This window comes from Haliotis rufescens, unplaced genomic scaffold, assembly GCF_023055435.1.
Source record: "Haliotis rufescens isolate VD_foot unplaced genomic scaffold, xgHalRufe1.0.p SCAF_9, whole genome shotgun sequence".
Taxonomy (NCBI): Eukaryota; Metazoa; Mollusca; class Gastropoda; order Lepetellida; family Haliotidae; genus Haliotis; species Haliotis rufescens.
The window spans coordinates 14,332,412-14,359,197 of record NW_025964383.1 but is presented as its reverse complement, the minus strand read 5'-3'; the positions used below and the strand labels follow the sequence as shown (position 1 = coordinate 14,359,197).

The 26,786-nt window shown below is 39.8% G+C and overlaps 3 protein-coding genes across 5 annotated transcripts in view; all 3 read left to right on the top strand.

The window, feature by feature from the left end:
- The window catches only part of LOC124150206, a 39,019-nt gene extending 33,944 nt beyond the window's left edge, over positions 1-5,075 (top strand). Inside the window, exons 16-20 of the mRNA XM_048391112.1 lie at positions 56-212; positions 1,344-1,534; positions 2,344-2,447; positions 4,103-4,283; positions 4,871-5,075. Coding sequence (XP_048247069.1) covers positions 56-212; positions 1,344-1,534; positions 2,344-2,447; positions 4,103-4,283; positions 4,871-4,968 — 731 coding nt within the window. The 3' untranslated portion in view covers positions 4,969-5,075. The remainder of the gene's footprint in view (positions 1-55; positions 213-1,343; positions 1,535-2,343; positions 2,448-4,102; positions 4,284-4,870) is intronic.
- On the top strand, positions 4,875-14,253 carry LOC124150243 (sulfotransferase 1B1-like). 3 transcript variants are annotated; one of them, XM_046522207.2, is made up of 7 exons: positions 4,875-5,001; positions 10,036-10,206; positions 10,385-10,541; positions 10,786-10,970; positions 11,212-11,306; positions 11,996-12,176; positions 13,916-14,253. In XM_046522207.2, exons 2-7 carry the CDS (start codon positions 10,044-10,046, stop codon positions 14,011-14,013), a joined length of 879 nt encoding a protein of 292 aa, XP_046378163.2. In that variant the 5' UTR covers positions 4,875-5,001; positions 10,036-10,043; the 3' UTR covers positions 14,014-14,253. The 3 variants fall into 3 exon arrangements, with proteins under 3 accessions (XP_046378163.2, XP_046378164.2, XP_048246745.1); XM_048390788.1 differs by lacking the exon at positions 4,875-5,001 and adding an exon at positions 8,821-9,267; XM_046522208.2 differs by lacking the exons at positions 4,875-5,001; positions 10,036-10,206 and adding an exon at positions 8,820-9,267.
- Positions 14,254-17,676: 3,423 nt separating this feature from the next.
- LOC124150207 (sulfotransferase 1C2-like) lies at positions 17,677-21,755 on the top strand. The gene is made up of 7 exons (XM_046522150.2): positions 17,677-18,060; positions 18,447-18,618; positions 18,800-18,956; positions 19,188-19,372; positions 19,787-19,881; positions 20,252-20,432; positions 21,135-21,755. The coding sequence occupies exons 2-7, from the start codon at positions 18,456-18,458 to the stop codon at positions 21,230-21,232; spliced, it is 879 nt and encodes a 292-aa protein (XP_046378106.2). The 5' UTR covers positions 17,677-18,060; positions 18,447-18,455; the 3' UTR covers positions 21,233-21,755.
- Positions 21,756-26,786: the final 5,031 nt, after the last annotated feature.

The window sequence follows — 26,786 nt, the reverse complement described above, 5'->3', positions numbered from 1 at the left end:
GACAAACATTCCATTTACAATGAATCTTCACATGCATCTCCTGCCTATTCACAAGGTACTCACTGGGCGTGGGAGATCCTCAACATGGTTGTGGCAGGCGCCGTGGGATACACGAAACATTGGCTAAACTCGGCGTTTCTGGAGTACCGGACTAACGAAGAACTGGATGAACTGCCATCACCTCGAATTCTCCACACCCATCTCCCGCCCAGGTAATATATAATGATCACATAAAACGGTCCGGTTTTTTTAGCGTCGTAAGTAAATCCAGCCATTTATATAAATTATATTTTCTTTTTCTTTTTAAGAATGATGTAGGAGCTTCTGTTATATTGAATTGAAAGGCACTCCAGACATAGATCTGGATCTATTGATAGCTCGTGTTTAGATTATATTTGATACATTTAAATGTATGATTATATACAGACGTGTAGTATGCTTATTAGTGTGTGCAGCAACCTATGCTTGCATGTCGTAAGTGGCGACTAACGGGACCAGGTGGTCAGGCTCGCTGACTTGGTTGATACATGTCATCGATCTCAGTTGCATGGATCGATGCTCATGATGTCAATCACTGGATTGTCGGGTCCAGACTCGATTATTTACAGCTGGAATACTGCTTAGTGTGGCGTTAAACAATCAACAATTAATCAATCAATATTAGTGTGTGATTGCATATAAATTGGATCGGGCGGTCAGGATCGGGGGATTGACTGATGGCTTGTGTTAGTACCCAAATTAGAGTATGTGGGATGTTTAAAAGATTAATCCAGAAATCGGTTTGTTCAGAACTTAATTGTGAAATCAGTAAAGGATCATACAGGATAAATAACAAATAATTAGTTACATTGAAACACATAGTTATGTATTATGATATATGTCCGTTCAACAAAGTTTGTAGAATTTTAGTGTTTTCAGACCGATTCCGTCCGCACGTGGCAAGTAGATAAGATCAGGTCGTTAAAGCTCTCGACTCGCCCTGATGCCATTCTTATATAGGCAGTCAGCGTTCTGTCACATCATGAAACTTCTCGAACGATCGAGTTGTCCCTTGTTTATGAAGGAAGGTAGGTAACTCTCGACTACACAGTAAGAATCAGTTTAAATATGAAAGATTGCGGTGTTAAATGACAAAACAAACAAACAAACAAACTGACAGGCAATCAACCAAGTCGCCGAATTTGACCACTCGATCCTCGTAGTCGGCTCTTCCAAGTTCTTACAATAAGAACTCTTGAAAGGAAATTTTGGTTCATGTTCTTCTGCTAAGAATACATCAACTGGCTGCTGCGAGGCTGAAACAAATAGCACTATGATAATGGTCTTACAACGTATGATTGCAGCCAACTGCCAGAGGCCATATGGACGAAACGATGTAAGATGGTGTACGTCAATAGGAACCCAAAAGATTGTGCAGTGTCCGCTTACAGTCAGCTGTGCAGACAGGTCTGGAAAGACAACCCGTTACAGAAACCGACTTACACTGGCTCCTGGAACGACTATCTTGATTTTTTTCTCGATGGCCTTGGATTTAGTAAGTGATGAAGACATCGTTTCACATAAATGCTGCCATACATTAACAATGTAATTGGTATATGATGGATTGAGAGAGATGAGGCTGTTAATTATAAAGAGAACTTTATGTTTGCTTAATAGTGCATACACACTGTAAATGTTCATAATTGAGATGGTGCCATCGATAACAGTATATTAATGCCATGAGGTAACTTTTTATATAACAATATTATTTCAACAACAGTCACCACTACAACAAACTATTCATCAACGATCAACATCTACCCATCACGATAACAAGCAACTTTCGCTAAGTCAACATCTTCAATCTCATACTTTAAATCCGCCAAAAGCCTTTCAACCTCAAAAATACATTCACCTACCCACCCCACCATCATCACAACCAACTCTCACCTCCTGTGTCGCGTGACGTTAAACAAACAAAACTGTTTCAGCACCTACCCACACCTCCACCATTACCACCGTCACAACATTACCCCCCCACACACACCGTACCCCCCCCCCCCACCTCACCCCCCCCCCCCCACCCACCCCCCCCACACACACACACACCTTCTTCATCATCCTCGTTACCACCACCGACTTGTATTACTATACATTAATCTCTTATTGCTAGGGCGTGTCTATGACTAAAGCGACCACCATCTTTGTCAAAATCGGCATCCTCATATAATATACTCCCATCATGCCAAACAAACCTACATCAGTTTCAGCTTTCCTACATTTTACCTACAGTGTCATTGTCAGAATTACCGACATGCAAACACCATCCCATTTGTAGTTAGTTCCTTTAAATGTGATTTCAAGCAACTGGCGGATCGTACTTTGACTACAGGCGCGAAATGACCAATATATTCAACACCTACAAAGGCTTTGAAGTATGCAGTGTGCAGTATGAAGACATGAAAAAGGTATGTCCCTAATATCCATGAATAGTATTGCTGAAAGTAGAAATCCCGAATTTTACTTAGGAAATCCAGACAAGTATCCATACTCAACAACAAAAGTTCCTGTGACACCAATATTTTAGTGTATCTTTCAAACAAGTAAAGTTTGGTTTTCAATATTGTAATACATGTATGGAATCAAGTCACAAAAACGGAATTGCTACAGAAAAGCATGCATTCCATGCATAAGTTGACTTTTATTCAAGCCTCATGCATTTCACTACCAAAGAATGGATATAAAAAAAAACATGTGCGTTAATGGGATTCCATATGCATTGTTTAGCATGGTGCTGACAACAACCACTCAGACAAACAACGAAATTACGCAATTATTCAACATTACGAAATGCCTCGCCTGTCCGAAAATGAGCGTCTGCGAGCCATTGCTATGCTTGAAACAGGATCGAGTCAACGTGATGTTGCAAGACAATATAACGTCCACAGAAACACCATTTGGTGTTTATGGCAACGTTGGCAACAGACGAATGTAGTCATCCTCGGAGTGGCAGGCCACGCGTAACCAATAATCGACAAGACAACTGGATTTGAACAACACACCTACGAAATCGATTCCAGCCAGCAACAGTGACTGCAAAAAGCATCCCTGGCCTTCGACGAATATCTTCACAAACCGTACGTCGTCGCCTCAGATGTGCAGGGATTGTCGCTAGAAAACCCACCAGACGTCCCATTTTGACAGGAAACCACCGCCAAGCACGTCTACAGTGGTGCAGACAGCGTCTACGCTGGACGGCCATGCAGTGGGGACAAGTTCTATTCACTGAGGAGTCTTGTTTTCAACTCAGCCACAGCGATGGATGGATTCGAGTGTACCGACGTCGAGGTGAACGTTACGTCAATCATTGTGTCATGGAAGAAGATCGGTTCGAGGGCGGCAGCGTTATGGTATAGGGTTGGGATTACAGCAAGACAGAAGACCCGTTTGATAGTGGTAGAGAGAAATGTCAATGGACTGCGTTACCGCAACGGGATCATCGGCCCTGTTGTTCTATCGCTTTATGGTCATGGCCCAGGCATTACCTTTCAACATGACAACGCCCGGCCTCATATTGCTCGACTTTTTCAGGATTCTCTTCAACAAAACAACGTGAATGTCATCCCCTGGCTGGCTCGCTCCCCTGATCTCTCACCAATCGAGCACATGTGGGATGAGATGGATCGGCGCCTTCGACGTCAAACACGTGTTCCACAGACACTCCAGGAACTTCGAAACATGCTCCAGCAGATATTGACAGATATCCCACAGAACTTTGTGCGACGCTTGGTCCATTCCATGAGAAGAAGATGTGTTGCTTGCATCGCATCCAGAGGTGGACACACACGCTATTGATTTGTGAATTGACATCTTGGCATGTTCATGTTTTTTATATGAAATCACGCGTTTTCTGAAGTTAGCAAATTAAACCACTTGAACACTTACAGGAGTAAAACTGTTGCAAACCGAAATTGTTTCAGATTTGGTGAAAAACATAACTTTGCATGAAATCTTATTCAATGTCACAGGAAATTTTGTTGTTCACTATATAAAGTCATCTTGGTTTGAGTTGAACAGACAGGCAATCGCTTATAGCTTATCAATTAGATTTATGTTTGTACAGGATTGTGTGAGAGAAATAAGAAGAATGGCTGAATACATTGGACGCCCTCTACCGGATCAAATGTACAAGGATATATCTGAAGCATGCTCCTTTAAGAAGCTCAAACATGTTAGCGAGAAGGTAAAGGATCAGACCTATCACTTTAAATGGCAGGAAGGGACGAGCGGATACTTCAGAAAAGGTAATAGGATTATTATTAGACTGAAAGTAATATAACGACCAATAATTATAGTTCAACCATGATGTGTTAGATTCCCGAATTTGGCTCTTCCGCCAATGGCATCGATCGAATCTACGTTAGACCATTGTTTTGCTGTTGCACAATAACGAAATTAATATATATTTAAAGGGACTTCTTCCTCGAAGCTGAACCGTATCCGATTCACAACACTGTTTTTCACTTGATGAAGTTTTGAAATACAGTGGTGGTATTGGTACTCAAACAAGCGAGGCGATATTTTCCAGTCGGGAAACTCATGGAAAAACGATCATAAGAGAGTAATGTCAAAGTTAAGAACATCAACACAACTTGACACACTGACATGTCATGTCTACCGTCTTCGGAATAAATTATGAGATAATGATAGTGCCGGGTGGTCAGACTCGCAGACTTGGTTGATGCATGTCATCGTATCCCAATTGCGTGGATCGATGCTCATGTTGTGAATCACTGGATAGCTGAATATTGCTTAGTGCAGCGTTAAAGAAAAAACAAACAATATTATTTCAAACATGGATGATGTTAAGTATATGACATTTATTTTGTAGGTGAAACTGGTGACTGGAAGAACTTCTTCACTGTGGCACAGAGCGAGAGATTTGATAAAATATACGAAGAAAAGTTGAATGAACCTCTAGTTGTTTGACATCTGCCGTAAATAGATCTTTCTTTCTGAAATGTAAGTTTCAAACCAAATAGCAATACATAAACTTTAACCTGTGGATTAGCAGTAAATAAAATAAATCAAGCACACATGTACAGTACAAATCAATGTTTTATCATTTCATAACGTCTCCCTCTGACATGCAGTATATCCTCATCACCTGACCAAGTAAATAATGAGACAATGTGTTCCTTAAAATTGCAGAAAATGGCGTAAAAACTCAGCATTGATTCAATTGACAGAAAAGGTAAAAAGGTGTTTTGCCTTTGTGCAAACCTTTCACCAAATCTGTCCCAGAAACTGATAGGGTCTTATTTGCACGTTTGGTACCAAATTCCAATTTGCGTTGCGGAACCTAAAGATAGGCCAGCTGTATCAGTCATGACAGTCATGAAATTGATCATTTGCATAAATTCATAATTTATATGGCCATCTTATCGATTTTTAATTACCAATAGGCCCAATATGTACGTCCGTAAGTACATCTCATAATTGATGTGAGCATGTTAACTCCATAACTTCTGCATGGATTTGGTTGTCGCAAGAAATGTGTTCTTTGAGAAGATGAAGTGGAGAGAGTTACTGGTCATGATGAGCAAATGCATCCAAACAGCTACCAGTATGTATTTTCAAATGGACATCATGGTGTTGCCAGACGACTACAGCTATTAAATTGTTTGTAGTTTCATGCTGATAGCGGAAATGTGAGTGAGTGAGTGAGTTGGGTTTAACACCGCTTTTAGCAGTATTCCAGTTATATCACGGCGTGTCAGCTTAATGTGGGAGGAAAGCCCGAAGTGATGAAGGCTCGGACTTTACCATTTCGGTGAAACCTACGAGCACGGGTATGGTGCTGTCAAACCTAGGAACATTATCAGGGCGAACCAGGATTCGAACCCACAATCATAGGTGTGTGTATGTGTGTGTGGCTGCTTGTACTAGTCCGGACTGATGTCGATTTAAAGTGCTAGCTCACTGAGATACCATGCTGCAGTTTAACATGAATACCCCACTTAGACACAGTATACTGACTCTGAGTCGACCAGTCATTGTTTTAACCCCTTACTGCCGAGCGACAGACAGGGTAGTAACAAGTACCATCTTTTAATGTCTTTTGGTATGACGCGGTCGGGGATCGAACCCCGGACCTTCTGCTCTCCGGGGAACGCTCTACCACTAGACCACGGTCTTCCAAATTTATTTTTTTACAGGCAGGTTATATGTAGGTTTGGATGCAATTACTTTAGATTGGCTTTGGAAACAGGAAGACATTGTAATACTCCCTCAGTTGATAATATATTGTCATTCACATACCACGTCATTTTCTGAATCAGTACGAGAAGAATGTTTTCCACCTTATATTACATTCAACAACTCACGGGCAGCTTTTATTAGACTAATGGCTTGTGAAGACACAAATATGACTTGGATGCTACTTGTGAAAAGTACAAAAAAGAAATTCATCTTTACTTTGTAGCTATCTTTCTCTTGTATCATTAATTTAATAATGTACTACAGTGAACATTATTTCTTAAAAACTTCTGAAGATATTGTACCAATCCTGTGAATCTCTACAAGTATGTTTTTCCATCTAATAATCACATCACACCGTTCACCAGAAACATTTATTTGATGAATGGCTTGTGAAAACACAAATATGATACTGTCAAGGTGCTACTGGTGTAAAGTGCAAAAATAGGAAACTCAAAATAAATTTGTAAATTATCTTTCTATTGATCCCTTGTATTATTGCTTTAATACTGTATTACTGTGAACATTATTGCGAAATACACCAGCACGATCGAGAATGCAAGAAAAAAACCTATTGGTATGCATTATGGACCTGTGGCCTACTTTGCTGAAATAAACCTGTTTGTCTGTAAGACTACACAGTTAGATAAACAATTGAATGTGTATTTAGTATGTCTATTGTGTCATTGGAGATATTCTTGCAGTCGGTTTTCATACTATTTTGCCAATAATCTGGTTTGTAGGTTACAATGTTTAACGCCGCACTCAGCAATATTCAAAATATATGACGTCGGTCTGTAAATAATATTTAAGCTTCTCCTATAGAGAGCGTCGTGTTTTCGTGCTTCTCTCCGAGCAGACGATGGTGATGATGTTGTTTAACGCCGCTCTCAACATGTATGACGGTGGTCTGTAAATAATCGAGTGTGGACCAGACAATCCAGTTATTGGCATCATGAACTTCTTTCTACGCATTTGGGATACAATAACATGCATTAAACACGTCAACGAGCCCCACCCCCCATCCCGTTTGCCGCCTCTTACGACATGCAAGTATACGTAAGACAAGTCTGGACCAGACAATCCACGATTCAAATGAGTACCCTTCTACGTACTGAGATACGATGACAAGCATCAGCCAAGACAGCGAGCCTGACCGCCCGAGCCCATTAGCCTCTTCTTGACAATCATTGGTTGATGAAGATAAATTCTAACCCGGGTTGTAAAGGGCAAAGGAGTTAAAGGCATTCAGCGCATGCCTACGGCTCTACAAGACTATTCATACTTTAGTACATGATTATCTGGCTCGCTGACAGAATAATAGATTTCAGTGAGGTATCCACATTGATCTGTTAATATGTGGTGACTCGTAGTCCTGTGTATAGCGCATAGGTCACAAATCAGACAACATTAAGCAACGTTGGTCACGTAGAGCAATTCGATGGGTGACTGCTTGGCTCCCGATAGTTTCTGGGGGTTTGATGATGCCCAACACGGAATCACATGTAGCACATGGCTTTTTTTCTTAGGCAAGGGACTTTGTTCGAAATATGTTTCTGTTCACCCAACTATTAATGGGTACCTGGCACGATGAGATGGTAATGTAAACGTTAACCTTCAAGCGCATCACAGGCATTTTGGGTTATAAACTTCCGAGGCCGAGGGAGCTGAAAGTGAAATCGAGTGCACACTGTTACAGTGACCGGCCCTTGAAGATCCGGGGTAGAATAGGTCTTCAGCAACCCATGCTTGCCATAAAAGGCGACTATGCTTGTCGTAAGAGGCGACTAACGGGATCGAGTGGGCAGGCTCGCTGACTTGGTTGATGCATGTCACCGATCCCAATTGCTGGAACAAATGTTGAAAGAGCTGCCGATCGCCCTCTCATGAAGCCATGTCCTTACGGCAACTCTACAAGAACTTGGCAATTTTAATCTTTTTTTTCTCATTTTGGCGGGTGATCTGACTAACATTGTGTGGTAAATGAAAACTATGGTATATTATACATGTCTTCATGAAATATTGTTTTTGGCTATTTCAACAGATGCATTCATTTTGACATATTTCCTTTTAAAGTGGTAATCCTAAGCAAACTTTGAGTAGCATATAAGATTCATGTTTGTTACATAAGGGTACACTTATACTTAACTATTATCGAACCTTTCAGAGGAACTCGCCTTTGCATGTGTTTGTAAAGGGTGCTACCAATGGAGAAAATACCTGGCATTGTCACTGCTGGATAGTGACTCCTTATCCCATGTTTACTATAAAGTCGCGGAAACATTCTAATGTTTCTGGTAGTAAATTACCACAGACTCTACCTTAACGTAATTATTTAAACAACTTTAATGCTGTTTCAGCCCCATGTTCTATGGCTAAATGGGCCACTGTGTACATTGGTAGGAAAACTATGTCCTTTGGAAATATCTTTAGCTTACAAAACAAAACACTCTCCAAAAGATTGTATGACAAGAGGCCTAGGGATGATTGCAACTTTCCAATAGTCAATTTTCCCTTCTTGTCGAGCAATATTCCAGCAGCTCCAGCCTTTGGTGTTTACATCTTTCGAGTAATCAAGCATTCTTTTTCTTCCAAGATTTCAAAGAAAGCCATACGACTCTTCCTCAGAAGTTGTTTGATCAAGGTTTGACAATAATGGAATGACATGAAAATCGATATTCTTCAGCAATACTGTTTTGACAATATTCACCATAAATCATGATGGAATCATCCTCAGTTACCTCTTCCATATCACAAAACAGACAGATAAACACTCAGCCAAGATAACGTTTTGTACTCTGTGCCAGGGCAATAGAGACACATTATTCTAGGTTGAATCAGGCCACAGTATACGCATTGTTCCACGTTGCTCTCCAGCAGTCCTCCGTGACGTGGCTTAACTATTGCCGAATCATTATGATATTGTTTATGGCAAGTCATGCAAGGATGACTCATGCATGATTTACATTGAAGATTTCGTGTACCACTGTACACATTCACCTAAGGAGTCGAAACGGCTTGGATGTTAAGGTAGGGTCAGAACCGTTGTTTTAGAAACTAGACCTGTCTTCTTCAACATTAGATATACCCTCTGCGTCATGTCAATGTTTAAGTGACAGTATTACTTGAAGGTTAAATTGATATATAAAATATACAGGAATGGATTATTTAGAAATATAATGAAGTATGTGGTCCTGAACTGTCGCTGGAATTTCGATGATTCATTCATGTGTTATCCTGTACTTTGTACTTTGACAAGATTATTCATAGCAATCCTCATCAGTAGATAAGTGATATATTCCTTCCTTCACATCAATTATTTTCCTCCGGTCAAATTATAAATAAATTAAAACGTACTTTTGTAAGGATTTGGGTTTAATCATTCATGGGACTAACACGTATGAGCTATTTGAAACCATATGAGTCCACAACCTACAACATTGTCTGAAAATATCAAACAAAGGTGATTTGACCATATTCATGTCAGGCTATTCTAGATAAGTGAACATATTTTGTTTGAACAGGTTGTATTCGTAGCTGGAGATGATCCACAGCATAGCTGATTGGATTCAATTCCAGGGAACATGCCCGTCAATGCATACCCCTTGACTATTCTGGCTCCATGTTGCCGACATTGTCCTCAGGAGAATGAAATCAACGCACCTTCATAATCTCAATCAGATAAAGAATCCACTCAAGATAGGCGGCAACATTCAACCTTCCATTCGTTATTGTATAGAGCACAGTGAACACATCAGCAATTATTTTCTCATTCATCATTAATTATTTTATAAACAGTTTTCAAGATGTCGACCCCAGCGGAAATAGGAACGGCAGGTGGCTTTGCTTACGGCTTGACGGATGTAGACGGGGTTGTTCACATGACTTTGATTGCAGACAGGCTAAGAACTTTGATGTCTCTTCGCCTCCGGGACGATGACATCCTGCTGTGTACATATCCTAAGTCAGGTAACAGAGTTGTGAAATAGATGTGTCTCTAAATGGACAGAAAGAGTGTGCCGAAATTCACCTTCCTGTCAAGTATTTAACATTTGTTATCTGTATCCCGTCGTTGCATGAAGGCGTGGAATGATAAACTCTTTAATGATGCATCTCTATAATATTGTTTGTCTCATGATAAAACAAGGTACACACTGGACGTGGGAGATCCTCAACATGATCGTGGCAGGCAAGGCTGAGTACGCCAAACACTGGCAGAATTCTGCCTGGCTGGAATACAGGACTGAAGAAGAACTGGAGGAACTGGCATCACCAAGGATCCTTCACACTCATTTACTGCCACGGTAGGAATGGTATTGATCAGCAAATTCATACAGAGCCACTAGTATAAAATAGGTTTGTACTTTGGCCCTCACTGTTTTACTATTTTGTAACGCAAAGTGCTACTCTCTTCAATTTCTGTTCTTCTTGTCAGTTTACATTTTGTTGTTGTTGTCCCTGTATATACGTAAAATACGTAACATTCGCAGGATATTGCAGGAATGATATAAGTGTGTGTCAATGTTCATACACACCCCATGCATGCAGGCAGCTGCCCGAGTCGGTATGGAAGCTGGGATGTAAGGTGGTGTGCGTCTGGAGAAACCCCAAGGACTGTGCTGTGTCCTACTTCTGTCAGGAGAGCAACCAGGTCTGGACAGATGACTCAAAAGACACCTTCAACTTTACAGGGTCTTGGGACGACTTCCTTTCCTTGTATCAGAATGGTTACAGTAAGGAATACATTACCTTAGAAGATCAGTGATCTTTATTGGAGTATTGGTATTTTCATGTGTCTAGATGAAAGTAACAGAACAAAAAAAGTGGCATCATCTTTCTTGAGACAGTCTGTTTCACCGAAGTCGGACACATCTACGACTTCGCATCGCTAATACATCTGTCCAGTAATTGTTCAAAGCGTCACGGAACCTCATTTACATGCAGTTGTTCTCAAATTTATTGTCTTTGTTTCAGTTGCATATGGGTCAATATTTGATTATATTTTTGATTGGACGAAAAGGGCTGAACAATTTAGTATCTGTCAAGTTCAGTATAAAGATATGAAAAAGGTGAGCAATATGATAAGACATAACATAACAAATAATATAACACCTTTTTTAAAAGTAACATATGAAATAAATTGTTTATGTTCTGCTTATACACAGGCAGATAAATATGTAGGCAAATAGATGATCCCATTTTAGGATAAGAAATGTTTAGTGACTCAACAATAGAACACTTTAAACGTTTCTTCGTGCTAATGCTGAGAAGATAAAGACCTAAACGTTCCAGGGTGCACGGGTGGCCCAGTCGTCTAAGGCGCCGCGATTCGCTGTGTAGAGTTGCGTCCTATGATAGTGGGTTCGATTCCCGGTTCGCCCCGATTATGTTTCTAGGTATATCAGCACCATACCCGTCCTCGTCGGTTTCGACGAAGTGGTAAACGTCTGAGACCTGCATCACTTCGGGCTTTCCTCCCACATTAAACTGACACGCCGTGATATAACTGGAATACTGTTAAAAGCTATGTTTAACCCAACTCACTCACACACTCCTAAACGTTCCAGCAATTATGAATCCTAGCAGTATTTTTTAAGTTTTGTAATTTTCCAATGTTATTGACATCATTGTCCATTGTCGTAAGTGAAATATATTCAATGTATGTGGTGTTAAAACATTTCCAATGAGCATAAAATTTCATCCCCTTTCCTCAAACACGTACGTAATATGTAAACAACATTTGTTTTTACTTCAATAGAATTGCGTGAACGAGATAAGAAGAATGGCTGAATATCTCAACCGCCCTCTCCCGGAGAAAACCTACGTTGAGATAGCAGAAGCATGTTCCTTCAGCAACCTGAAACACGCCAACGAGAACATCAAGGATCAGACCTACCATTTCAATTGGCAACAGGGTTCAAGTGGATACTTCCGAAAAGGTAACTACAAGAACACTACAGAATGAGATGAGGCGACAAAACATTTACATCATCACAAGACATATCTACTGAAAGCATTGTCCCTTGTACGATGCACGCTATATCATAAGAACCTTTCTCTACATCACTATCAAATATTGATGATACCAGATGTTCGGTAAAGGTTCAGCATGTCCTGCCTCATCACAAACACACGCAAAGGAAAGCCAACTGTTCACCTGAAAAACTCGTGGGAACGTACGGCCGAAGTCAAAATTGAATCTGTTTCGGCGGATAATCAAGACTGGTTTTGCCCCTGCAATGACGTTTCATATTTACGCCGCCATCAATTTAGGATGAGAATATGAAATCAGAGAATCTTACAAAGAGCTGAGAAAAGTAACTGCATTGATTGTAGGACAAATAATATCATGAATAATTGGTCTCGAATGTCATCTAAAACAGATTATATGGAGTCAGCAATCCATGCTTGCCTTTAAAGGCGACTTTGCCTTTCGTGAGAGGCGACAAACGGGATCGGGGTGAGTCTCACTGACGTGATTGATGCATGTCATTGTATCCCAATTAGGTAGATTGATGCTCACGAGGTCAGTCACTAGATTTTCTGGCCCTGAGTTGATTATTTACACACCGCCGTCGTGTAGCTTGAAAACAGAAGAGTGCGGCGTTAAACAACAAAGAAACAAACATCGAGTGTAAAAGGCAAAATAGCCAAAATTGAATGAAAGGATCATTCAAACTCAGATGAAAAGGTTGGACGTGGGAGCATCCATTTAAAAAATTAGCGCAAATGAGCAAGGAGGTGTTAAAAGGTCATAGAATGGGATAGCATCGAGCATCATGTTCAAGGTGTCTCTGTCATACTAATTCACAGAATGACTACCTTAAACATATGCTTTAACCAGTTCCTATGTGGTGAAATCCATTATCTGTCTAGACCGCCTTCGTGGTCGAGTGGTAGAGCGTCCGCCCGGAGAGCGGAAGGCCCGGGGTTCGATCCCCGACCGCGTCATAGCAAAAGACGTTAAAGGATGGTACTTGTTGTTACCCTGTCTGGCGCTAGGCATTAAGGGGCTAAAAGAAGGACTGATTGGCTCGGAGTCAGTAAACTGTGTCTGAGTGGGTTATTCATGTAAAACTCCGTCATGGTATCTCAGTGAGCTAGCACTATAAATCGGCATCAGTCCGAACTAATACAAGCAGCCACACACACACACAAACACATGTGCATGCACGTCGCTATATAAGTGCAATAATCTTGGACGCGACGTTAAATCCCATTTCACCTGACCATTATCTGTCTTGGTACTAATTATGCTGTATGTGTAATGTAAAAACGAAATGTGCGTCATGTGGTGCTTGAAACAGGATTTGAGAGTCAATGTGCCATCTGTACCTAGCTCAGGCCTTAATGACCACGGTTTAGTTCCACAAAGCTAAGTCACATGACCTGGAAAAGTCGTTGCGGTAACGTCGTCGTTAGGAACGGAGCTATGGTTGATGAATACTATAACAATGCAACGATTACTGTACAAATGTGGCCAGCGTGTCGTTACCGTTGTTCAAAGAATTTACCATTTATTTGTATTTTTGCATTATGAATGCATAATTGGTTCTTAATTCGCTATGTTTGAAGGTGTCAAGAAGGCAACTGTTTCACATGCGACCCACACTGTACAAATTCAGTTTTTCCCATGCGAATCTATGTAATGATACGATGTCATCTATTTACTTTACAGGAAAAATCGGTGACTGGAAGAACTGGTTTACAGTGTCTCAAAACGAGAAGTTCGATCAAATATACGAAACAAAGCTAAGGAAACCGTTCCCGTACTGAAATACATTTCCCGGAATGGTTCTGGCTTTTGGGGAAATCGTTATTGTCGAAAATGTGCAATAGAAATCCAAAGAGGTCTTTGTAAGCTTGGCATGAAGGACAGAATTTATAACATGTATCTAAATTCCCCCCAGGTAAGGAAAAACATGTGGTAATTATTTACTATTGTTTGACTTCAACCTGGAGAACAGGGAATGATTATGCGTTGGTAACCAAATAACCGAATAAAATTGATATTGATGCTGATTTTATTTAATTTATTTTCATTCATGTTCGAGTTGTTTCCAGATGAGTATCGTTTACTTTGTGGTAAGTCCGGAAAACAGGTGTCTCTGCGTCTTTTGCTCAGGTATTTATTTGTGTGGAGAGGTGCTGCTGAAATTTGCTGAGATAATGGAGGAAAAAAAACACAACGTCAGAGCCTAGCGCCGAGACACACCACATCATATGCACGTGCAACAACACTTGTTTGGCTATGAAAACGTTGGGTTTTCATTTGCATGCCATGACAATCTTGGAGCAAGTGAACAGCGACGACATGCCACGACTGACGGAAGCCCAAACCAACAAAGCCATCGGCCGAATGAAAAACAGAAGAATCATCTTCAGCTGCAGCCAGGTTTTTCCACGTCGCTCAAAGCACCATTACAAGATTGTGGAAGCATATTCAGACACACGGGACAACACGTGACCTTCCTAGATCCGGTCGACCACGTATCACTACAAAGCACAGGACAGCGTCATACGGCTAAGTCACTAACGTGAATGAACCATAACGACCACCTTTACAACTTTACATCCTCTCGCCCTTGAATACGAAATACTGTGGTATAGAACTACCAGATGCATTGCCGCAAAGCAGTTTTAGTACTTGATCTTGATCTTATCATTAGCTGGAGAACTCTGATTCGATTTGACTACTGATGGTGGGCTATGATTCTCCTTCTTCATCAATATTCCAAATTCAACGAGGGCATATCTTCAGGTTGTACTTATCCATGATGTGTCCAAGCTCATTAAAATAACAAGTGACGGTCTCCGAGCCAGGTAATGAGTGAGGTAGCTTTCGCTCTCTGTATCTCGAGGGATCGAGGCTTCTTCACAGGTACATCAGGCCATCACTTAGAAATCCATAGAACCACTGCAGTGATAGGGTCATCCTTTGACTTCTTTCCAAGATGAATTGCTAGATCTGTGGCAATAGTGGTTACCTCAGCCTAGTATGGCCGCACCCAAAATGTGCCATGGCGTCGATATGTGAAACAAGTCCCTGCTCTTCTTCTACCTGGACAATAAAGGTTCTCTACCAGCAGGGAGCTCGTGGCCCAGTCATCTAAGGCGCCGCGATTCGCTGTGCAGAGTTGCGTCCATTGGGCACGCCAGAAACCCATGATCGTGGGTTCGAATCCCGGTTTGACCTAATTATGTTTCTAGGTTTGTCAGCACCATACCCGTGCTCGTGGGTTTCACCGAAGTGGTAAAAATCTGAGACCTGCATCACTTCGGGCTTTCCTCCCACATTAAGCTGACACGCCGTGATATGCATTGAATACTGTTAAAAACGGCGTTAAACCCAACTCACTAGTAGTGCATTCAATAGAAATTTTCCCGATAATCCCGTCATGAAGTGTAAGTAACGGTGCAGCTTTCCTAATTGCCCTCCCATCCAAAACAGCATTATAAGCCTTGTCTACATGTAGGGATGCAGACAAATATTGCTTATATTGACCTCTTCAAGATGATTCACCATTCACCTGTAATGTGAGTGAGTGAGTGAGTGAGTTTCAAACACAGGCAATGGCAAAAATAACCACGGGAACATTGGATACAATGTTGATGGTACATATGGTACAATGGTGTTGGTACATATGGTACAATGATGTTTGGAACATATGGTACAATGTTGTTGGGTACATATGGTTTAATGTTGTTTGGTACTCATGGTACAATGTTGATGGTACATAAGGTACAATGGTGTTGGTACATATGGTACAATGATGTGGGAACATATTGTACAATGTTGTTGGGTACATATGGTTTAATGTTGTTTGGTACACATGGTACACTGTTGATGGTACATAAGGTACAATGGTGTTGGTACATATGGTACAATGATGTGGGAACATATTGTACAATGTTGTTGGGTACATATGGTTTAATGTTGTTTGGTACACATGGTACACTGTTGATGGTACATAAGGTACAATGGTGTTGGTACATACGGTACAATGATGTTGGGAACATATTGTACAATGTTGTTGGGTACATATGGTTTAATGTTGTTGGGTACTCATGGTACAATGTTGATGGTACATAAGGTACAATGGTGTAAGGAACATATGGTACAATGGTGTTGGGAGCATATGGTACAATGGTGTTGGGTACATATGGTACAATGTTGATGCCTTGATCAAAAGATTTTCTAGCAAGGGTAGTATGACGCTCTTTGAAATCTTTGAAAAAGCACGCTTGATTGTACCTCAAAAGTTCTGAGATGTAGACAACAAAATCTGGAGCTGCTGGTACATTGCTCGACATAAAGGATATATTGGAAAGTTGTCATCCATCGTGTCCCAAAATCTTGTGGACATTTTTTTCTGTCACTCTGAATTTTTATGTAAAAAATAAGAAAGAGAGTAGGCTGTTTCACTGATCTCTTTTTTTCTTGTTCAGATAATTATAAGTAAATCTGCAGAAGGGACTTGACTACTTGACCATTATTGAACGATATCAGATCATTGATATACCTGAAGCTGAAGTGAAACTTTTTGTCAAAATTCCTCTTCCTGATTTTGCTGTTCCAAGCAGAAAATCTGATTCATAGGCATAAATAGACAAATCAACAGAAAATCCGATTCATATTCATAAATAAACAGATCAGCAGAAAATCCGATTCATATTCATGAATAGACAGATCAGCAGAAAATCCGATTCATATTCATAAATAGACAGATCAGCAGAAAATCCGATTCATATGCATGAATAAACAGATCAGCAGAAAATCCGATTCATAGGCATAAATAGACAGATCAGCAGAAAATCCGATTCATATGCATGAATAAACATATCAGCAGAGAGGGAAACACAGTTGGTTACCATGGGGATACCTACGTCTTGCATTTCCCAGTATTGTTGTCTCAGTATACTAGTACTCCAGGTGACATTTGCTTTCATTTTCTAAATGCGCCAAAAGTATATTGTATTCCATTCTTATAAGTAGATTAATCAACAATAATAAATTAACAGACTGCTTATATGGTCATTACACAAAAAAAACTGAAATAGAAATATGACATTGGTGATGTGATCCAGCGCCATGCCAGCCAGCCCCAACCATTTTAGTATCAGCCAAACAAGAAACCGCAGTCAGTTTTGGTTTATAGGAACATGAGCGCGAAACAATTGTTTGGTGAGCCAATCAAATGCCACAGAATTTCTTGCAATTTGTTTATTCTTTTTCATCAGAATTGCTGGAATATATATACTACTCAAAAGAAGTTAAGGATCACCTGATTCTTCCATATTACAATAGTTAATCTCTCATGCCATGACAGATTAAGATTACCAATATGAAAGAATCGGGTGATCCTTAACTTCTTTTGAGTAGTTTAGTAAAGCGAAACGATCTCTCTTTGACGTCGATCTTGCCCTGTTATCTGTGTCAACCTGACATGGATAGTTCAGTGTCATGGTCATGTCAACAGTCTGTGAAATTTAGCCTTCGTCATCACATGATCACATCTTAAAACCCTCCTCCCCCGTCCTCTAATCAACGAATGAATTGCAAACTGTTATTATTGCTTGTTTTGGAATGAATAACTATTTGGCTGTCGAAGACATTTCATCTACATGTATGTAGCGTACTTGATATAAAGACAGGCCTGATGAGTGTTTATTTGCACATGTAATCTGGTGACCGACAAACCTGCAACTTATGTCACCGTGACAAACAGGCCTGGATTTCGACATCAGCATATGCGAGATGACATTGAACTGAAAACGACATCGCTAGCTGCATAAAGGATCCCTTATATACCTTCTCAAGGGGTAAGTGCAATATGCGGATTATTACTAGCGGCCTAGCCTAAAGCGCTCTTTTGCATTGGGAAGTAATATTTAGTGACTTTGAAGTGGCTAGCGAAAGTATACGTCTAATCGGCTAGCCTGGTAGTGACGCCGGTATTGTTCTCTGAGTAGTCAAACATAGTGTTATTGAAGTACCTAGCGTCAGCACACATCTAGTCGCATGGCCAGTCAGTGATTCACAGAAATGTTGATTTAACAGAGTAAGATGATCGTTAGTTATCGATGTACCTCGAGGCACATTACGCATTATTTCATTGTGACACATTTAAATTGTCAACAAATAAAAGTTTTTGATATCTAAGGGTTTTATCAGGATTATTTGCGGAAATTTCCTCCTTGCTTCACAGTTTGTCAAGATGTCTACCCCAGCGAAAATAGCAATGGCGGGCGGGTTTACTTTCGACATGACAGATGTAGACGGTGTTCCTGAAATGACTTTGATTGCTGACACGGTACGAACGTTGAAATCACGTCGCCTCCGGAACGATGACATCCTTCTGTGTACATACCCTAAGTCAGGTAACATGGCTATTGAAGATAAGCTATAACACTTAATGACAGACAATGAATTAGAACAAACTGGGCTCCAGTCAATCATTTCAATAAATTATATTTCTATCCTGTCATGTACGGGGACGTTGAATGACCGAGATTACAAGAATGTAACTGTATCGTAATGTGCGTCTTATAATAACGCAAGGCACTCACTGGACGTGGGAGATCCTCAACATGATCGTGGCAGGTAAGGCTGAGTACACCAAACACTGGCAGAACTCCGCATGGTTGGAATACAGGACCGAGGAAGAACTGGAGGAACTGGCATCACCAAGGATATTCCACACCCATTTACTGCCAAGGTACGAATGGTTTTAATACTACCAGAGTCATATACAATCACGTATATGTATAATAGGGATATCCGCATTTGTAGTAATCCTTATTCTACATTTTGTCCTTTTCTTACTTAGCTGTTATATCTGTATTTACGAAAGATCTGTATTTATTCACCTAAGATGTGTAACGTTTGCAAAACATCGCAGGAATAATCAATGTATAAATCAATGTTCATGTACACCCCATGCATGCAGGCAGCTGCCGGAGTCGGTATGGAGGCTGGGATGTAAGATTGTGTACGTCTGGAGAAACCCCAAGGACTGTGCTGTGTCCAGCTTCTGTCAGGAGAGCAGCCAGATGTGGAAGGACGGCTCCCAGGACAAGTACAACTTCACAGGGTCATGGGATGACTTCCTTTCCTTGTATCAGGATGGTTATAGTAAGACATATTTTACGAAGACATAGATAAATATATAATTGTATGTTTGTTGTCTAATACTGCAAAATTCCAGCTATATAACGGATATCTATAAATAATCGAGTCTGGACCAGACAATCCAATTATTGAAATCATCAACATTGACCTACGGAATGGGATACGATGACGTGCATAAGCCATTTCAACGAGCCAGGCCATCGGATCCCACTAGTCATCCGATCCCTTGCGACATGCATTGTGTGATGAAGACCAGGGTGTCCGAGTCATATATAAATTACCTTGATGGAAGGTAAAATACGTCTTTGACATAGTGTCTGTACATAATGTAATAACCATGAGAAGGTCCTACTTCAGTACTGTTCGATATTCGCACTTTTTAACTTGTTTTCATTATTTTCACTGGTTTCTTTTCAGTTGTGTTCGGATCGATTTTTGATTATACGCATGATTGGAACAAAACAGCTGAGAAATTAACCATCTGTCAGGTTCAGTATGAAGATATGAAAAAGGTGCGTCCCAAGAAAAGTTTTTGTTGTTTTTATACATATACTAACATTGATTTAAACGTTGTACCTATGCTGGTCGTTAGAGGGGAGCAAATGAATCGGGTTGTCAGGCTCCGTGACTTGGTTGATGGCGTGTCATCGCACCCCGACGTCATGGATCGATGCTCATGATATCAACCACTTGATTGCTTGGTCCAGATTATTTACATGCCGCCTTCATGTAGCAGGAATATTGTTTAGTGCGGCGTAAAACAATAAACAAACATACACAGCATATTCACAGATGGATAAAAGAGTGTATACAAATAGGTCATGATAATTTCCAGACGATATAAAATCTAATTTGTCAACAATATCTGTTTTACTTCAAAAGAATTGCGCGAACGAGATAAGAAGAATGGCTGAATATCTTAACCGCCCTCTCCCGGAGAAAACGTACGTTGAGATAGCAGAAGCATGTTCCTTCAGCAACCTGAAACACGCCAACGAGAACATCAAGGATCAGACCTACCACTTCAAGTGGCAACAGGGTTCAAGTGGATACTTCAGAAAAGGTGACTACTCCACCTAAAGACAAATGAAAGTCGACATTCGCAATACCATTCACTAGACAAGTGAAGATATATGAATTAACATTAACTCCAACTTGATTTTTCAACGTGTGCGTTTTCATAATTTCAACAGTGCATGAATACATAACTGTGCATGGCTTTACCCGCTTTTTTGACATATTTGGCAATATCCCCGGCGGGGAATGGGTTTCACACACTGTACTTATTTGGGAAATCTTAACGTTTTTTTGGTGTGAGGTGCTAACGCTCTAACCACCGCCTGTTAGTCGATCCCGTCAAGTCGTACACGACAAGCATAGTCGTCTCTTATAACATACATGGATTACTGAAGACCCATTTTCTAACCCGGGTCTTCACGTGAATAATGTGAAAGTGAAACATTAGTTAGGGACGCTTGAAGTAGGCTTTGTGTGTTTGTCAATCATTACCACATAGTGTTGTTACCAGGTGTTCCTGCCCCAACAGGATATCAGGATAGAGCTAAATCATAAGGTTCATGTACATAATACTCAGTTGCATGGTTATTGTAAATCACATAAATTGTAATTTATTTAATTTGTATTTAACATTATGAATGCCATTGTTTCTCAAAATGCCATAAAACCTGGGACCCATATTGTTAAAATACAGTTTTATTTCCACAGAATATGCGTAATGATACGATGTCATCTTTTTACTTAACAGGAAAATCCGGTGACTGGAAGAACTGGTTTACAGTGGCTCAAAACGAGAAGTTCGATAAAATATACGAAGCAAAGCTAAAGAAACCGTTCCCGTACTGAAACACATTTCCAGACTAATTAAGGGGCAGTCTCAGGGCAGTAAAACTGTCGGTCATGGTGTGAAATAAACTGACATAGAGCAATCGCCGGGTGCTTAGATAAATGACAAAGGTGGAGCTTACTAAAACACGGGGGTGGTGATGTTATTGCAGCAGGGTACTTAATATGTTAAACACGGTACTCCTAACAGAAGCGACTGAAGTTATATAAACACAGTATTAATACACAAGTGAATGAATTTTAGAAATATTTCATTACTCCAGATCTGATGTGTTGATCTTTTTCCTGTGACTGTAAACAGGACTACCCAGCAAATAAACAGGAACATGTACACCTTGTCAAACGTAATGCTTTCTTTATTTTCTAATCAGCATTATTTCGATGAAACGTCACATCCAGAGAATAACCTGTGTAGAGATGGTTCATATGAATTACCGGGATTATCTCTCTTGTCCTCTCTCATTCTACACAATATATAACATTACCCCACTACAGCAGCAATATAAACAGTGTGATCTTTTTGGATATGTGTTTGTTTGTTTGTTTTTTAAAGCCATAGAAGTCAATTTTGTTCCAGGTCTATGACAACGGCTTATAAATAACCGAGTCTAGACAAGACAATCCAGTGATTGAAACCCGAGTCACGACGTCGGTGTATGGTTGGTTTGTGTGTTTGTGAGTCTGTTGTTTAACACTGTCACACTATCAACGGGTTCACATAGGTTGCTGCGGATCTATTCTATCCCGATTTCCTCACGGAAATGTTTTTCCATAACCTCCATGTCAGAATGTTGACATCGTGTTGGTTCACGTGATATTGATAAAATACCTCATCTTACCTCCATGTCAGAATGTTGACATCTTGTTGGTTCACGTGGTCTTGATAAAATACCTCATCTTACCTCCCTGTCAGAATGTTGATATCTTGTTGGTTCACGTGGTCTTGATAAAATACCTCATCTTACCTCCATGTCAGAATGTTGACATCTTGTTGGTTCACGTGATATTGATAAAATACCTCATCTTACCTCCATGTCAGAATATTGACATCGTGTTGGTTCACATGATATTGATAAAATACCTCATCTTACCTCCATGTCAGAATGTTGACATCTTGTTGGTTCACGTGATATTGATAAAATACCTCATCTTACCTCCATGTCAGAATATTGACATCGTGTTGGTTCACATGATATTGATAAAATACCTCATCTTACCTCCATGTCAGAATGTTGACATCTTGTTGGTTCACATGATATTGATAAAATACCTCATCTTACCTCCATGTCAGAATGTTGACATCTTGTTGGTTCACGTGATATTGATAAATTACCTCATCTTACCTCCATGTCAGAATATTGACATCTTGTTGGTTCACGTGATATTGATAAAATACCTCATCTTACCTCCATGTCAGAATATTGACATCTTGTTGGTTCACGTGATATTGATAAATTACCTCATCTTACCTCCATGTCAGAATATTGACATAGTATTGGTTCACGTGGTCTTGTTTAAATACTTTATCTTACCTCCATGTCAGAATGTTGCCATAGTATTGGTTCACGTGGTCTTGATAAAATACTTTATCTTACCTCCATGTCAGAATGTTGCCATAGTATTGGTTCACGTGGTCTTGATAAAATACTTACCTCCATGTCAGAATGTTAACATCTTGTTGGTTCACGTGGTCTTGATAAAATACTTTATCTTACCTCCATGTCAGAATATTGACATCGTGTTGGTTCACATGATATTGATAAAATACCTCATCTTACCTCCATGTCAGAATGTTGACATCTTGTTGGTTCACATGATATTGATAAAATACCTCATCTTACCTCCATGTCAGAATATTGACATCTTGTTGGTTCACGTGATATTGATAAATTACCTCATCTTACCTCCATGTCAGAATATTGACATCTTGTTGGTTCACGTGATATTGATAAAATACCTCATCTTACCTCCATGTCAGAATATTGACATCTTGTTGGTTCACGTGATATTGATAAATTACCTCATCTTACCTCCATGTCAGAATATTGACATAGTATTGGTTCACGTGGTCTTGATAAAATACTTTATCTTACCTCCATGTCAGAATGTTGCCATAGTATTGGTTCACGTGGTCTTGATAAAATACTTTATCTTACCTCCATGTCAGAATGTTGACATAGTATTGGTTCACGTGGTCTTGATAAAATACTTACCTCCATGTCAGAATGTTAACATCTTGTTGGTTCACGTGGTCTTGATAAAATACTTTATCTTACCTCCATGTCAGAATGTTGACATAGTATTGGTTCACGTGGTCTTGATAAAATACTTTATCTTACCTCCATGTCAGAATGTTGACATCTTGTTGGTTCACGTGGTCTTGATAAAATACTTTATCTTACCTCCATGTCAGAATGTTGCCATAGTATTGGTTCACGTGGTCTTGATAAAATACTTACCTCCATGTCAGAATGTTGACATAGTATTGGTTCACGTGGTCTTGATAAAATACTTTATCTTACCTCCATGTCAGAATGTTGCCATAGTATTGGTTCACGTGGTCTTGATAAAATACTTACCTCCATGTCAGAATGTTAACATCTTGTTGGTTCACGTGGTCTTGATAAAATACTTTATCTTACCTCCATGTCAGAATGTTGATATCTTGTTGGTTCACGTGATATTGATAAAATACTTACCTCCATGTCAGAATGTTGACATAGTATTGGTTCACGTGGTCTTGATAAAATACTTTATCTTACCTCCATGTCAGAATGTTGACATAGTCATGGTTCACGTGGTCTTGATAAAATACTTTATCTTACCTCCATGTCAGAATGTTGACATAGTATTGGTTCACGTGATATTGATAAAATACTTTATCTTACCTCCATGTCAGAATGTTGCCATAGTATTGGTTCACGTGGTCTTGATAAAATACTTACCTCCATGTCAGAATGTTAACATCTTGTTGGTTCACGTGGTCTTGATAAAATACTTTATCTTACCTCCATGTCAGAATGTTGACATAGTATTGGTTCACGTGGTCTTGATAAAATACTTTATCTTACCTCCATGTCAGAATGTTGCCATAGTATTGGTTCACGTGGTCTTGATAAAATACTTTATCTAACCTCCATGTCAGAATGTTGCCATAGTATTGGTTCACGTGATCTTGATAAAATACTTACCTCCATGTCAGAATGTTGACATCATGTTGGTTCACGTGGTCTTGATAAAATACTTTATCTTACCTCCATGTCAGAATGTTGACATAGTATTGGTTCACGTGGTCTTGATAAAATACTTTATCTTACCTCCATGTCAGAATGTTGACATGTTGTTGGTTCACGTGGTCTTGATAAAATACTTTATCTTACCTCCATGTCAGAATGTTGACATCTTGTTGGTTCACGTGGTCTTGATAAAATACTTTATCTTACCTCCATGTCAGAATGTTGACATAGTATTGGTTCACGTGGTCTTGATAAAATACTTTATCTTACCTCCATGTCAGAATATTGACATAGTATTGGTTCACGTAGTCTTGATAAAATACTTTATCTTACCTCCATGTCAGAATGTTGACATAGTATTGGTTCACGTGGTCTTGATAAAATACTTACCTCCATGTCAGAATGTTAACATCTTGTTGGTTCACGTGGTCTTGATAAAATACTGTATCTTACCTCCATGTCAGAATGTTGACATAGTATTGGTTCACGTGGTCTTGATAAAACACTTTATCTTACCTCCATGTCAGAATGTTGCCATAGTATTGGTTCACGTGGTCTTGATAAAATACTTTATCTTACCTCCATGTCAGAATGTTGCCATAGTATTGGTTCACGTGGTCTTGATAAAATACTTACCTCCATGTCAGAATGTTAACATCTTGTTGGTTCACGTGGTCTTGATAAAATACTTTATCTTACCTCCATGTCAGAATGTTGACATAGTATTGGTTCACGTGGTCTTGATAAAATACTTTATCTTACCTCCATGTCAGAATGTTGCCATAGTATTGGTTCACGTGGTCTTGATAAAATACTTTATCTTACCTCCATGTCAGAATGTTGACATAGTACTGGTTCACGTGGTCTTGATAAAATACTTTATCTTACCTCCATGTCAGAATGTTGACATCTTGTTGGTTCACGTGGTCTTGATAAAATACTTTATCTTACCTCCATGTCAGAATAATGCCATAGTATTGGTTCACGTGGTCTTGATAAAATACTTTATCTTACCTCCATGTCAGAATGTTGACATAGTATTGGTTCACGTGGTCTTGATAAAATACTTTATCTTACCTCCATGTCAGAATAATGCCATAGTATTGGTTCACGTGGTCTTGATAAAATACTTTATCTTACCTCCATGTCAGAATGTTGACATCTTGTTGGTTCACGTGGTCTTGATAAAATACTTTATCTTACCTCCATGTCAGAATGTTGACATATTATTGGTTCGCGTGATTTTGATAAAATACCTTATCTTACCTCCTTCTTCAGATTATATCTATGACACATCATGGCGACCTTTACAAATTCGAGTGTAGAAACTCATTATGCTTTCCGTTCGATACATGACCTTAAGTACTGGTATTTGAAACATTTAGGTATATTTGAAACTATTGAAACTTACTACCCAGCGGTCAGGACAATGTTGAATCAATGTTGAATCCATATATACAGTACGTTACGGTTATAACGAACTCAATGTTGGAACAATGTCGCGGTTTACGTTGAAATGACATTTCTGGTTGGATTTGGAAGTTGAAATGTCAACGTTGAATCAACATCAGATATCAATGTTGAATTTGGTTGGTTATTGGTTGTCTATAGGTTGAATTCCAGGGTGTATAATTATCCATTCGTGGTTTACTTAGGGTGAAACGCTGCATGTGGAGAGAGTCCAGTGTCACTGTTGGTGTATAAGATACACGCGGGTTTTTCTCAATCCACTCCGTGAGCTACCAACCCTTATAATTAGTAGTTTCAATTCTCTTAAAATCACGAGATCTCGTCCCTCTCCATCCTGCCAAAGCAAACCAGTTGGGAGTATCACGACAAATACACAACAAATGACAATTTGAAAAGGAAACGTTACTGCCTTTGGGTAACACCAGTTTCAAGCCAAAATGCCCCTCAATTAAGTGAGTGAGTGAGTGGGGTTTAACGCCGCTTTTAACAGTATTCCAGTAATATCACGGCGTGTCAGCTTAATGTGGGAGGAAAGACCGAAGTGATGCAGGTCTCAGACTTTTACCACTTAGGTGAAACACAAGAGCACGGGTATGGTGCTGACAGACCTAGAAACATAATCGGGGCGAACTGGGATTCGAACCCACAACCATAGGTTTCTGGCGTGCCCAAGGGACGCAACTCTGCAAAGCGAGTCGCGGCGCCTGAGACGACTGGGCAATATTCGTGTCATATTAGTCCTAAAATCTGTGAGCCCCACACCAAAAACCTAAATCGTTGGCACAATTTAGTCTTGGCTCAATTTAGACTATACATCGAACGGTCTCCTGATGTCGAGTATCTGATGT

Coding starts and splice junctions, on each gene's coding strand:
- LOC124150207 (XM_046522150.2), top strand. CDS start 18,456: ATGTCTACCCCAGCGAAAATAGCAATGGCGGGCGGGTTTACTTTCGAC. Junction 19,373..19,786: donor CTTGTATCAGGATGGTTATA/GTAAGACATATT, acceptor GTTTCTTTTCAG/TTGTGTTCGGATCGATTTTT. Junction 19,882..20,251: donor AGTATGAAGATATGAAAAAG/GTGCGTCCCAAG, acceptor TTACTTCAAAAG/AATTGCGCGAACGAGATAAG.
- LOC124150243 (XM_046522207.2), top strand. CDS start 10,044: ATGTCGACCCCAGCGGAAATAGGAACGGCAGGTGGCTTTGCTTACGGC. Junction 10,542..10,785: donor CACACTCATTTACTGCCACG/GTAGGAATGGTA, acceptor CCATGCATGCAG/GCAGCTGCCCGAGTCGGTAT. Junction 12,177..13,915: donor AAGTGGATACTTCCGAAAAG/GTAACTACAAGA, acceptor TTTACTTTACAG/GAAAAATCGGTGACTGGAAG.